This window comes from Mobula birostris, chromosome 1 (genome assembly GCF_030028105.1).
Source record: "Mobula birostris isolate sMobBir1 chromosome 1, sMobBir1.hap1, whole genome shotgun sequence".
Lineage (NCBI taxonomy): Eukaryota > Metazoa > Chordata > Chondrichthyes > Myliobatiformes > Myliobatidae > Mobula > Mobula birostris.
The window spans coordinates 233,586,603-233,598,473 of record NC_092370.1 but is presented as its reverse complement, the minus strand read 5'-3'; the positions used below and the strand labels follow the sequence as shown (position 1 = coordinate 233,598,473).

Here is an 11,871-nt window from a genome sequence, read left to right as displayed (position 1 = left end):
ACCCAGGACATCTTCAGGAAGTGGTGTCTCAGAAAGGCAGCATCCATTATTAAAGACCTCCAGCACCCAGGGCATGCCTTTTTCTCACTGTTACCCTCAGGTAGCGGGGGAACATCAACTCTGACCATGAGAGGCCTGCGTCGGGCATTTTCATGCCTTACAAGGTGCAGATTGGAAATCTGTGGGGCATCACTCCTCGCACAGACTAGAGCAATGTGTGATTCATCAAGTAGGAGATACAGAAGCCTGAAGGCACACACTCAGCAATTCAGAAACAGCTTCTTCCCCTCTGTCATCCAATTCCTAAATGGACATTGAACACTTGGACACCACCTCACTTTTTAAAAAATATATATAAAAAATATATATGTATATATAAAAAATATATAAAAATATGTTTTTTTGCATAATTTTAATCGATTCAATATACGTATACTGTATAAAGTATACTTAATAAGATTATTATTTATTACTATTATTTTGTCTTCTACATTATGTATTGCATTGCACTGCTGCTGCTAAGTTAACAAATTTCAGGTCATATGCCGTTGATAACAAACCTGATTCTGATCTTCGCAAACTCATTAGACCAGTAGAGACGCTGCCGTGCTTATTTTCAAAATTACATTTAGTTGCCGGGCCAGGACAGGTCCTCCGAAATAATAACACTGAGGAACTTAAAGTTGCTGACCTCTCTGCTTCTGATCCTCCGACTGGGGTTATAAATTCCTTACCCCTTCCTTACCTGAAAGTCTTTTTGAACCATTCTGCAGGTTTTTTTTGTTCTATTTGTCTAACTTTTAAGCTTTCGTAAGCGAAGAAAATGCATTTAGCGTACGTCTTTTAGTACGACGAAAGTAACACAGGGCTGATATTGGAAAATCCGATCTGTTTCGAAGAGCATTGATTTTCTGCTTTGACTGAAATTCAAAGTGAACAATTGTGGAGAACCAGGTCCATACCAACAAGTGATCGGATGTCTCACGGCACTATTTTATGGGTGCACGCAGTGTGCCGCTGTAATACGCATACCGAAATATGAGATCACGAGTCTGGCAATAGAAGAAAAACATTTAAAATCATTTAAAATATGTTTCGTTGATGGGGTAGTTTAACTACGGCTTCGTTTTGAGCTCCTATAGTGCAACAGCGGCGATCCGTCCACGTGCCGGCAGTCTGCGGCCGAAGGCACCACTGGGATTTGTAGTCTAAATCGCCTAATTGACTACAAACCCGACAGGCCTTGCGTTCCGCGCATGCGTGGACCCAGCCTGTTACCTGATCCTGAGAGGCTGATGCAGGGTTGATGCATGAGTTCAGGGGTGAGTGAGTGGTTGGGGCCAGGGAGCCGACGCCAGTAACTAACTATATGTAAACACAAAATTAGATAAGCAAACACTCAGTTATATTGGAGGTTTTATTGTATTTTCACCATGTTTAGAAGATTGTCAGTAGTCGTGGGTGTGTGACTTCCTGTTAGCTCTCAGATGTGGTCAGATGCTTACACTTTCTGCCAGAGTGGGCATTGTGGGCTCAAGACTAAAGCTAGAGCTCAGCAATCGAAGATCACTCATTCCACAGTGAGTGGGGCGTTGTCTGAGGTGTCATCAATCAGATGATATTTAAACCGAGCTGCCTCACAAACTACCACGTGACCTTGCATTTTATTGTCTACCTGCGCTCACTTTCTTTGACACAGTTACACTTTAATCTGCATTCTGTTATTATTTTACCTTGTACTACCTCAATGCACCGTGTAATGAATTGATCAGGATTAACATTTATGCGAGACAAGCTATTCATTGCCCCTTGGTACATGTGACAATAATAAACTAATTCTGATTCCAATTCAATGGATGTGTAAGATCTTTATATACTTGTGGAAGGGCTGGCCTGTGATCTTTATTTGGATGTTATCATTTTCCCTGTATGTGAGTTTGTTGTGCAGAAATCGACTGTCACTTTTCTTACATCACAATGATGATTGAATTCAAAAAGTTGATGCGTTCTGAATACTTTAGAATGATTTGAAAGTCTGTTTCTCTGAGATTTTCTTTGCATCAATCAGCTAAACATTCTGATGTTAAAGTCACAATGTCCATGTCAACAAGTGCCTTTAGTTGCTATCTTTATTAGCTGATGAAATTGGATGAATGCCCATAGCCCTTTTTCCCCATGGCACTGGCATATCCAGTTTCACTCACAAGTGGGCTAGATATGCTGATGTACTGAGTACCGAGTTAGTCAAAGCATCCAGGATCATTACATTACTTACTTGTGGAGGGCCTCTTATCAAAGAAAGGATGTGCCAGCGTTGGAGAGGATCCAGAGGAGGCTCACGAGAGTTATCCCAGGAACGAAAAGGTTAACGTATGAGGAGTGTTTGATGGCTCTAGGCCTGTGCTCGCTGGAGGCTAAAAGAATGGGGGGGGGATCTCATTAAATATTGAAAGTCCCAGAGTGGAAGTGGAGAGGATGTTTCCTATAGTGAGGTGTCTGGGAGCAGATGACACAGCCTCAGCATACAATGGAATTCATTGCCATAAACAGCTGTGGAGGCAAGTCATTGGGTGTAACTGAAGTGGAGTTTGATAGGTTCTTGATTAGTAAGGGTGTCAAAGGATATGGAGAGAAAGCAGGAGAATGGGGTTGAGAGGGGTAACAAATCAGTCATGATGAAATGGTGGAGCAGTCTCGATGGGCCAAATGGCCTAATTCTACTCCTATGTCTTATGCTAGCAAATGTGCATCTTTTGCAGCTGCAGATTTATAGTGGCACTCAATAAAATAGAATCGTATAAATTCATGGCAGGGGAGAATATCTTCAGCCCTTTGTGTCCTTGCCAGACAAAAGACTAATGTACTATGTTCTTTCTCAGTCCTCTGTTGTCAGTCTATAATCTTTAGCCTTTTTTAATGCCGTGAGTTCTAATCCCCACCATTCCATGAGTAAATATAAATTAATTGACTCTCTTTACACAAACAGTTACTTACTATGATCCTATTCTGTTTCACTCTTTTATGAAAGACGGTGAGAGTAATTTTGGTGCCTCTTCTGTTAGCTAATTTTTTTTTAAAGTCAGTGACTGAATTACATCTTCTTTGATTTTCTTTTTGGATCAGCATTACTCCACCTCAGGCATTGATCCTCTGAGCCATGAATGAATCAATCAATGAACTTCAATTGATGTCTGGTGGAGAGTATATTGACTGGTTGCATCAAAAGAACACAGCAGCGTACACTCGATGAATTCCTCTGTTGATAACTAATAGGAATTAATACACAGTTTTATAGTACTGTAGTAGTGTTGGTAATGTTCTAATTTGTTCTGTGTTTTATTTAAATACATAATTTGTTACTCAGTTAAATGGCATTTTTATACTCTTTGAACTATTTCCGTAAAATTTTGGCTAATTGGGGCAGTCGCATAGAAGAGAAGATGAAAAACTCTGAGTGGAGTCATCGGGATGCCGTCATGACGGCGTTTTTTTAGCAGGCTTTCTTATTTTTATGAGGCCGAGTTGCTAGCTCGACGCTCAACCCAGCACGGATGGAAAGTGTCCAAGGGAGCCGGCTGGATTCGAACTCGGGAGCCTTCACTCCAACGTCCGGCACCGATGCCACTACGCCACCAGCCGGCTGGGGCAGTCGCATAATTGGGCCAAAATGTGTCCTATTTAACTGGAACCTCTGAATGTAATTTGATAATAAAATTGCTTTGACATTGACTATGATGGGTAACTCAAAACTTGTTAATGTTTAAGGAATGGACTTGCAGTTTATAAATGTGATCATTTAAAATGGTGTTTGCTGTTTCTTTTACGTTTGCAGATGAGCAGAAATAAAAATGAAGATGATGAATATTGGAACAGCACATGGAACAAAGGCTTCATGTTTGAAAATGATGACGATGATTTTGCAGAGGCAAGTAAATTGCCTGTATTTAAATTTCCTGTTGATAATGATCCTTTTTGGTGGTGGTGGGGAGGGGAAGAAAGGAGTGTCATTATTTACTTATTCAGAGATAAAGTGCAGAGTAGTCCCTTCCAGCCCTTTGAGCCCTGTTGCCCCAGCACCCACCAACATCTCCACTTTCAACCCTACCCTAATCATGGGACAACTTACAAGGACCAGTTAACCTACCTGATACATCTTTGGGCTGTGTGAGGAAACTGGAGAACCCGCGCATTCCACGGGGAGGGATGTCTTATCTGAGGCACCACAAACTGCTGGCAGCCATTAGAATGTTATTTTGGACACTTGCACGGTAGTCTTATGCACAGCAAGCTCTCAGCATCAGGAGCTCAATGTTTGGACAATTAAGGCTGATTTATACTTCTGTGTCAAATGGACACCATAACCTACGCAAGTGGCCTAAGGGCGTTGTGAGCATTTATACTTGTGCGTTGGTGTGTCTGCATCGCTCTGCAATTCGGGCATGTCACGCATGTGCGCACACCTGCCCGTGCAAGGCTTCATGGTCATGGTAGTCTTTCTTGGGTAAACAAGTTTAAAATGAACATCTTTTTTCGTAAAAGCGAAATGTGTCCTCCGTAATTTTGGAGGTCTGTAAAGCTTTACGGAAAGCATTGCAGCCAGAGTTCCTTCCCTGCCCTTCAGTCGCCCAATAGGAAGCTATTGCAGCGTAGGAGGAAATGCGATGCTACCAAGCGGACCAATCACAGTTGTTACGGTCTGCGTTGCCGCGACGCATAGTTACAATCTGGGAGAGGTGCGCATCAGGCTACGGCGTAGGGATTCGCGTAGGCACTGCGTAGGCTTTGCAGCTATGCCGTACCTACAGAGTTGATTTGACGCAGAGGTATAAATCAGCCTTTAATCTTGTTGCTTGAGAATTTGTTCAGATAAGAATGTAGGCAATCAGAGAATTTTCTATTCTCAGTGGAAGAGGCAGAGGTGATTTGAGTGAAAAGACTTTTGAGGAAGGGATTTGAAGGGAATGTTTAATGTTTCGATGTTCTCTTTTGTTGCATCCTGAGATCTCCCTTTTCCACACCCACATTTCTGGCAATCCATCTTATGTCTTCTTGGAATTAATCAGAAACAGGTTTAATCACTGGCAGATCTCGTGAAATTTGTTAACTTTGCAGCAGCAGTGCAATGAAAAACATAATAAAATAGAAAAAACCATGAATTTCAATATGTATATATGTATGTATGTACATCAAATAGTTAAATTAAATAACAAAAACAGAAATAAAAAAATAGTTTTAATGTCCATTCAGAGATTGGTTGGCAGATGGGGAAAAAGCTGTACTGAATCGTTGAGTTCCTGTACCTCCTAGGGCATGTCCTAGGTGGTGGGGGTCCTTAATGACGGATGCTGCCTTTTTGAGGCACTGCTTCTTGAAGATGTCCTGGATACTACGGAGACTAGTGTCCGTGATGGAGCTGACTAAATGGACACCTTTCTTCTGCTTACTTTGATCATGTGCAGTAGCCCCCCCACCCCCACCATACCTGATGGTGATGCAGCCAGAAATCAGTAAAAGACACTCATTGACCCCACCCTCACCCCTCCTTATTACTCCCTGGCCTTTCTGTCACCTGTGTGAATCTTGCTTTTTTCACAACTGCAGATTAGGATCAGTGATCATTTACTGATCAATGTCCTGATGTAGGGTCTCAGCCCGAAATATCAACTATTTATTTCTCTTCATAGATGCAGCCTGATCTGCTGAGTTCCTCCAGCATTTTGTGTTTGTTGATCATTTACTTTTCCTTGGGTCTGACGTAGAAACAGAAGCAGGCAATTTAGCCAGTTAGGCCTGCCCAATCCTGAGTCTGTTGACGTTATCCTATTTGGGCGGTGTGTTTCAGACATGGAGGGAAAAAAATAACCCTACCTCAGAACTGTAGTCGACAAATCTCAGGCTGGAAACTGCAGAGTGATTAAAGGTTCAAAGTACATTTATTATCAAAGTATGTACACAGAATACAGATTCGTCTTGCCGTAGGCGGCCACGAAGCACAGAAACACCATGGAGCCTGTTCAAATAAAACATCAAACCCCAAAAAAAGACCAAATTGCACAAATGACAAAAAGCGAGCAAATAACACAAAGAATGTCAAACGTCAAACCAGGAGTATTCACTTTAGTTCAAATCAGTTCAGTTCAGCGCCACAGTGCTAGCTGATGACAGACCAGAGTCACTCTTCACCAAAGCGCCCCGATTAAACTACTCAGCAGCATCCAGAATTACTGACAAAAGCAAAATTATTCTTCTATTGAAATGGTTTGAGAATAATTACATATTGCAAATTCTGTGCGTAAAATCAATCCCAGTCACTTGCAATGGTGTGTGATTGATGGAAGTATCTCAACATAGATATGTTGGCTACGAAATGATATATGAGTAGTTCTTATAAATGATACATAAATTACATAAGTAGTTCTGTCTACTGCCTCATTGGGTGGACGTTAGTGGTAAAATACATTGAGAGATTAGGTTAAGTGAGTAGCACAATATAGGGACCATAAGACCAGAATTAGGCCATCTGGCCCATCGAGTCTGCTCCACCATTCAATCATGGCTGATCCTTTTTTTTTAATCTCCTCCTCAACCCCAGTTCCCGGCCTTCTTCCCGTAACCTTTGATGCCATGTCCACTCAAGAACCTATCAATCTCTGCCTTAAATACACCCGACGACCTGGCCTTCACAGCTGCATGTGGTAACAAATTCCCCAAATTCACCACCCTTTGGCTAAAGAAATTTTTCTGCAGCTCCATTTTGAAAGGGCGCCCCTCTATCCTGAGGCTGTGTCCTCTTGTTCTAGACTCTCCCACTATGGGAAACTTCCTTTCTACATCTCTGTCTAAGCTTTTCAACATTCGAAAGGTTTCAATGAGATCCCCCCCTCATCCTTCTGAATTCAAACAAGTACAGACCCAGAGCCATCAAATGTTCCTCATATGATAACCCTTTAATTCCTGGAATCATCCTTGTGAACCTCCTCTGGACTCTCTCCAATGCCTTTTCTAAGATGAGGGGCCCAAAACCGTTAACAGTACTCGAGGTGAGGCCTCACCAGTGCCTTATAAAGCCTCAGCATCATATCCTTGCTCTTGTATTCTAGACCTCTTGAAATGAATGCTAACATGGCATTTGCCTTCTTCACCACCGACTCAACCTTCAGGGTGTTCTGCACAAGGACTCCCAAGTCCCTCTGCATCTCAGATTCCTGGATTTTCTCCCCATTTAGAAAATAGTCTTTTCATTTATTTCTACTAGGAAAGTGCATGACCATGCATTTTCCAACATTGTATTTCATTTGCCACTTTCTTGCCCATTCTCCTAATCTGCATCCTTCCTGTTTCCTCAACACTACCTGCCGCTCCACCAATCTTTTTATCATCTGCAAACTTGGCAACAAAGCCATTTATTCCATTATCTAAATCACTTATATACAGTATAAAAAGAAGTGGTCCCAACACCAACCCCTGCAGAACACCATTAGTTACTGGCAGCCAACCAGAAAGGGATCCTTTTATTCCCACTCACTGCCTCCTACCAATCAGCCAATGCTCTGACCATGTTAGTAACTTTCCTGTAATATAATGGGCTCTTAACTTGGTAAGCAGCCTCCTGTGTGGCTCCTTGTCAAATGCCTTCTGAAAGTCCAGATTTACAACATCCACTGCATCCCCTTTATCCTACTTGTAATCTCCTCAAAGAATTCCAACAGGTTCATCAGGCTGGATTTTCCCTGAAGAAAACCATGCTAACTTTGTACTATCTTGTCCTGTGTCACCAAGTACTCTTATCACCTCATCCTTAACAATTGACTCTTAACATCTTCCCAACCACTGAGGTCAGGCTAACTGGTCTATAATTTCCTTTCTGCTGCCTTCCTCCTTTCTTAAAGAGTGGAGTAACATTTGCAACTTTCCAGTCCCTGGAGCAGACTCGATGGGCTGAATGGCCTAATTCTGCTCCCATGTACTATGGTCTTATTATGGTCTCTGGCACCATGACAGAGTCCAATGATTTTTGGAAGATTTCTAATGCCACCACAATCTCTAACTCATGTAGTTCATCTGCCATCTCCTCCTCCCCATTATTATTTCTTCTGCCTCATTTTCTAGCAGTCCTATATCCACTTATTTCTCTTTTATTTTTAACATACTTGAAAAATCTTTTACTATCCACTTTGATATTATTAGATAGCATTATCTAATATCTAATTATGTTAGTACATAATTATGATATGATTAGATAATTAGAATCCATTCATGCAAAGGTAGTAAATCAAAATGCAGAGAATAATCCGGTGGAATCCAATGGGGCGGTACGGTAGTGTAGCAGTTAGCGCAATCGCTTTACAGCACCAGTGATCACCGATCATGGTTCAATTCCTGCTGCTGTCTATAAGGAGTTTGTACGTTCTTCCCATGACTACATGGGTTCCCTCCAGATGCTCCAGTTTCATCCCACATTCCAAAGACATACAGAATAGGGTTAGTGAGTTGTGGGCATGCTACGCTGGTGCAGGAATATGGTGACACTTGCTGGTTCCCCCCCAGCACAGGCCTCAGACTGTTGGTTATTGACGCAAAATGATGCTTTTCACTGTGTGTGTCGATGTACATTTGACAATTAAAGCTAATTTCAGAATAGGGGTTCCATCCATTTTCCAGTTTGTTATTTTAAGTAAACATTTAGCCTTTATTAATAAGTGTTTTAATTGGAAGTGTGTATCATCACTGATGTGAGACTAATTGTGTTGCAGTGCTCTGATAGGAATAGGGCTATAAACAAAACTACAGAAATGGCATCAGAGCCATCAGCCCAACCCCTAATTTCTACCTTACCATACAACCAAGGGATCGTTGCAAACCAGCGATCCCTGCTGATGAGCATGTGCGTGTGGCTCTTGCATGATCAGTTGATTGTAGGTTTGAGATGCCTATTTCTACGAAGTTCTATTAGAGTGTTTTAGGAAATGGAACATAGAACTGTACATCTCGGTACAGGTCCCTCGGCCCATGTTGTTGTGCTGACCAGGTGGTAAGAGTGGGCTCCCTCACCTCTGCCCCCCTGACCCTCAACACAGGTGCCCCTCAGGGCTGTGTCCTAAGCCCCCTGCTTTACTTACTGTATACCCATGACTGTGTTGCTACCCACAGCTCCAATCTGCTAATTAAATTTGCTGACCACACAATACTGCTTGGCCTAATCTCAAAATAATAATTGGGCAGCTTACAGAGAGGAAGTCACCAACCTGACACAGTGGTGTCAAGAAAACAACCTCTCCCTCCATGTCGCAAAAACAAAGGAGATGGTTGTGAACTACAGGAGGAATGGAGACAGGCTAACCCTATTGACATCAATGGATCTGGGGTTGAGAGGGTAAACAATTTTAAGTTCCTTGGCATAAACATCACCGAGGATCTCATGTGGTCTCTATAGACCAGCTGTGGGGTGAAAAAGGCACAACAGCGCCTCCTTCACCTCAGATAGTTGAAGAAGTTTGGTACGGGTCGCCAAATCCTAAGAACTTTCTATAGAGGTACAATTGAGAGCATCCTGACTGGCTGCATCACTGCCTGATATGGGAACTGTACTTCCCTCAATTGCAGGACACTGCAGAGAGTGGTGCAGACAGCCTGGCGCATCTGTAGATGTGAACTTCCCACTATTCAGGGCACTTACAGAGACAGGTGTGTAAAAAAGGCCTGAAGGATCATTGGGGACCCAAGTCATCCCAACCACAAACTGTTCCAGCTGGTACCATCCAGGAAATGGTACTGCAGCATTAAAGCCAGGACCAACAGTCTCCAGGACAGCTTCTTCCACCAGGCCATCAGACTGATTAATTCATGCTGACACAATTATATTTCTATGTTATATTGACTGTCCTGTTGTACATATTATTTTTTCCAAATTACTATAAATTGCACACTGTACATATAGACAGAGATGTAATGTGAAGGTTTTTACCTGTGAAAAGACATAACCTGTAAGTCTTTGAAATGTGGGAGGAATCCAGAGCACTGGAAGAAACCCACATAGTCACGGGGAGAATGTACAAACTCCTTGATAGAACTGCAACATTTCCGTGTGACTCTTGAGCTCATTTCCCCGACCAGTGAAGGCCAATACACCATACGCCTTCTTAACAAACCTATCAACCTGCGTGTGTATGTGCCTTTGCTGTCTGGTGCGATGATATTTCACTGCGTTGTTCCTTCAGCTGAAAGAGTCCAAGCGAGCAGTGAATAGCCTCCATGACATCGTGACTGATGATGATGACGATGTGGAGAAGGTCAGCTGGAGCGGAGAGCCTGTTGGAAGTAAGGATTGTGGCTATCAATGACTCCTGCCTCTCTCTCACCTGACCCCACACTTTGAGCTCTACCACCAGTCTCTCTCCCTCTTCCTGACCTACTCTTTCTCTGCACTCCTTTTGCCATGCATGCTTGCCCATACTCTCCCCAGGCAGGATCTACAACCACCTGTCACTCGCAACTACTTGCCTACTGCACAGCTCAATCGCTCACAAACCTCCCTCATGCTCCTGTCCACACAGTAGCGCATCCCCCTCACTTACTCTGCCTCGCTCTACCCCTTTGCTCTTTCAACCCCTTTGCTCACACCCCCTCGCCTATTCTTCCTCACTCAACCCCCTTATTCCCCCCCCCACCCCACTTTCACCTATCTCCCCCACTCACCCACACAGACACTCCTTCCATCCTCGGTTCTCTCCTCTCCCACAGAGTGATGAGGTAATTTCTCTTCAGTATCTGTCTCTTTGCCCGATTCTGAGTCCCTTTATGGAAAAATTTATGTAGGAATGAATCATCGCAGCCCTGCACTGTTTCAAAGCACCTCATAAGTAGGTTAAGACTTATTGAATAGTAGCTGCTCTTGGGCCCCATACCTAAGAAAGGATGTGCTGGCGCTTGAGAGAGTCCAGAGGACGTTCACGAGAATGATCCTGAGAATGAAAGGGTAAATGTATGAGGAATATTTGATGGCTCTGGGCCTGTGCTTGCTGGAGTTTAGAAGAATGGTGGGGGTGTGGAATCTCATTGAAACCTACTGTCTATTAAAAGGCCTAGATAGAGTGGACATGGAGAGGGTGTTTCCAATGGTGGGAGATTCTGAGACCAGAGGGCAGAGCCGCAGAATAGAAGAACATTCCTTTAGAACGGAGATGAGGGGTCCCTCTTTAACCATAAGGTGCTAAACTTGTGGAATTCATTGCCACAGACAGCTGTGGATGTATTTTGTTGATTAGTAAGGCTGTCAAAGGTTATGGGAAGAAGGTAGGAGAATGAGATTGAGAGGGATAATAAATCAAACATGATTGAATGGTGGAGTAGACTTGATGGGCCAAATAGCCTAATTCTGCTGCAATGTCTTATGATCTTGGAACCTAGGTAGTACAATAAAAGCACAATTGTAGGTGCTCTTCACCCCTTCTCACTGTGGAGTGTTTAGGAAGTAACATCTGAGCAGACTTGGCAGCAAGAATGTTGAAAGAATCTGCGTTGTAAATCCAAGGAAGGACGCTGCTTGTATCTAAGGAGCTTCCAGATTGTGTATTTCTTTCCTCAGGTATTTCCTGGTCAATCAAAGAAAATGCAACAGGGGGCCGATCGGGAGATCTCAGGCAGTTGTCTGCCTCAAGGTCTAGCTCGGACACAGTGCAACAGACTACTTCCAAGCCTGCCTCCTCTTATTCTCTAAGCAGCTTTTTCAAAGGTAAACGACTTTGGTTTGAGGTCTTGTGTGAATGCTGGTAGGAAAAAAATCAGTTAGTCCTCTAGGTTCTCCCTTATTTGTGGTGGCCAGAGCTTTGTAACTGGGGACAATTTGTTCCACTCTCAAGTTACCTTCTGGAA

At 43.0% G+C, this 11,871-nt stretch overlaps 1 protein-coding gene across 2 annotated transcripts in view; it reads left to right on the top strand.

Annotated features, from left to right (window-relative positions):
* Positions 1–1,257: 1,257 nt before the first annotated feature.
* The window catches only part of vipas39 (VPS33B interacting protein, apical-basolateral polarity regulator, spe-39 homolog), a 74,860-nt gene continuing 64,246 nt past the window's right edge, over positions 1,258–11,871 (top strand). For both annotated transcript variants that reach the window (XM_072273391.1, XM_072273381.1), the window contains exons 1-4: positions 1,258–1,322; positions 3,833–3,925; positions 10,218–10,317; positions 11,585–11,731. In XM_072273391.1, coding sequence (XP_072129492.1) covers positions 1,311–1,322; positions 3,833–3,925; positions 10,218–10,317; positions 11,585–11,731 — 352 coding nt within the window. In that variant the 5' untranslated portion in view covers positions 1,258–1,310. The remainder of the gene's footprint in view (positions 1,323–3,832; positions 3,926–10,217; positions 10,318–11,584; positions 11,732–11,871) is intronic.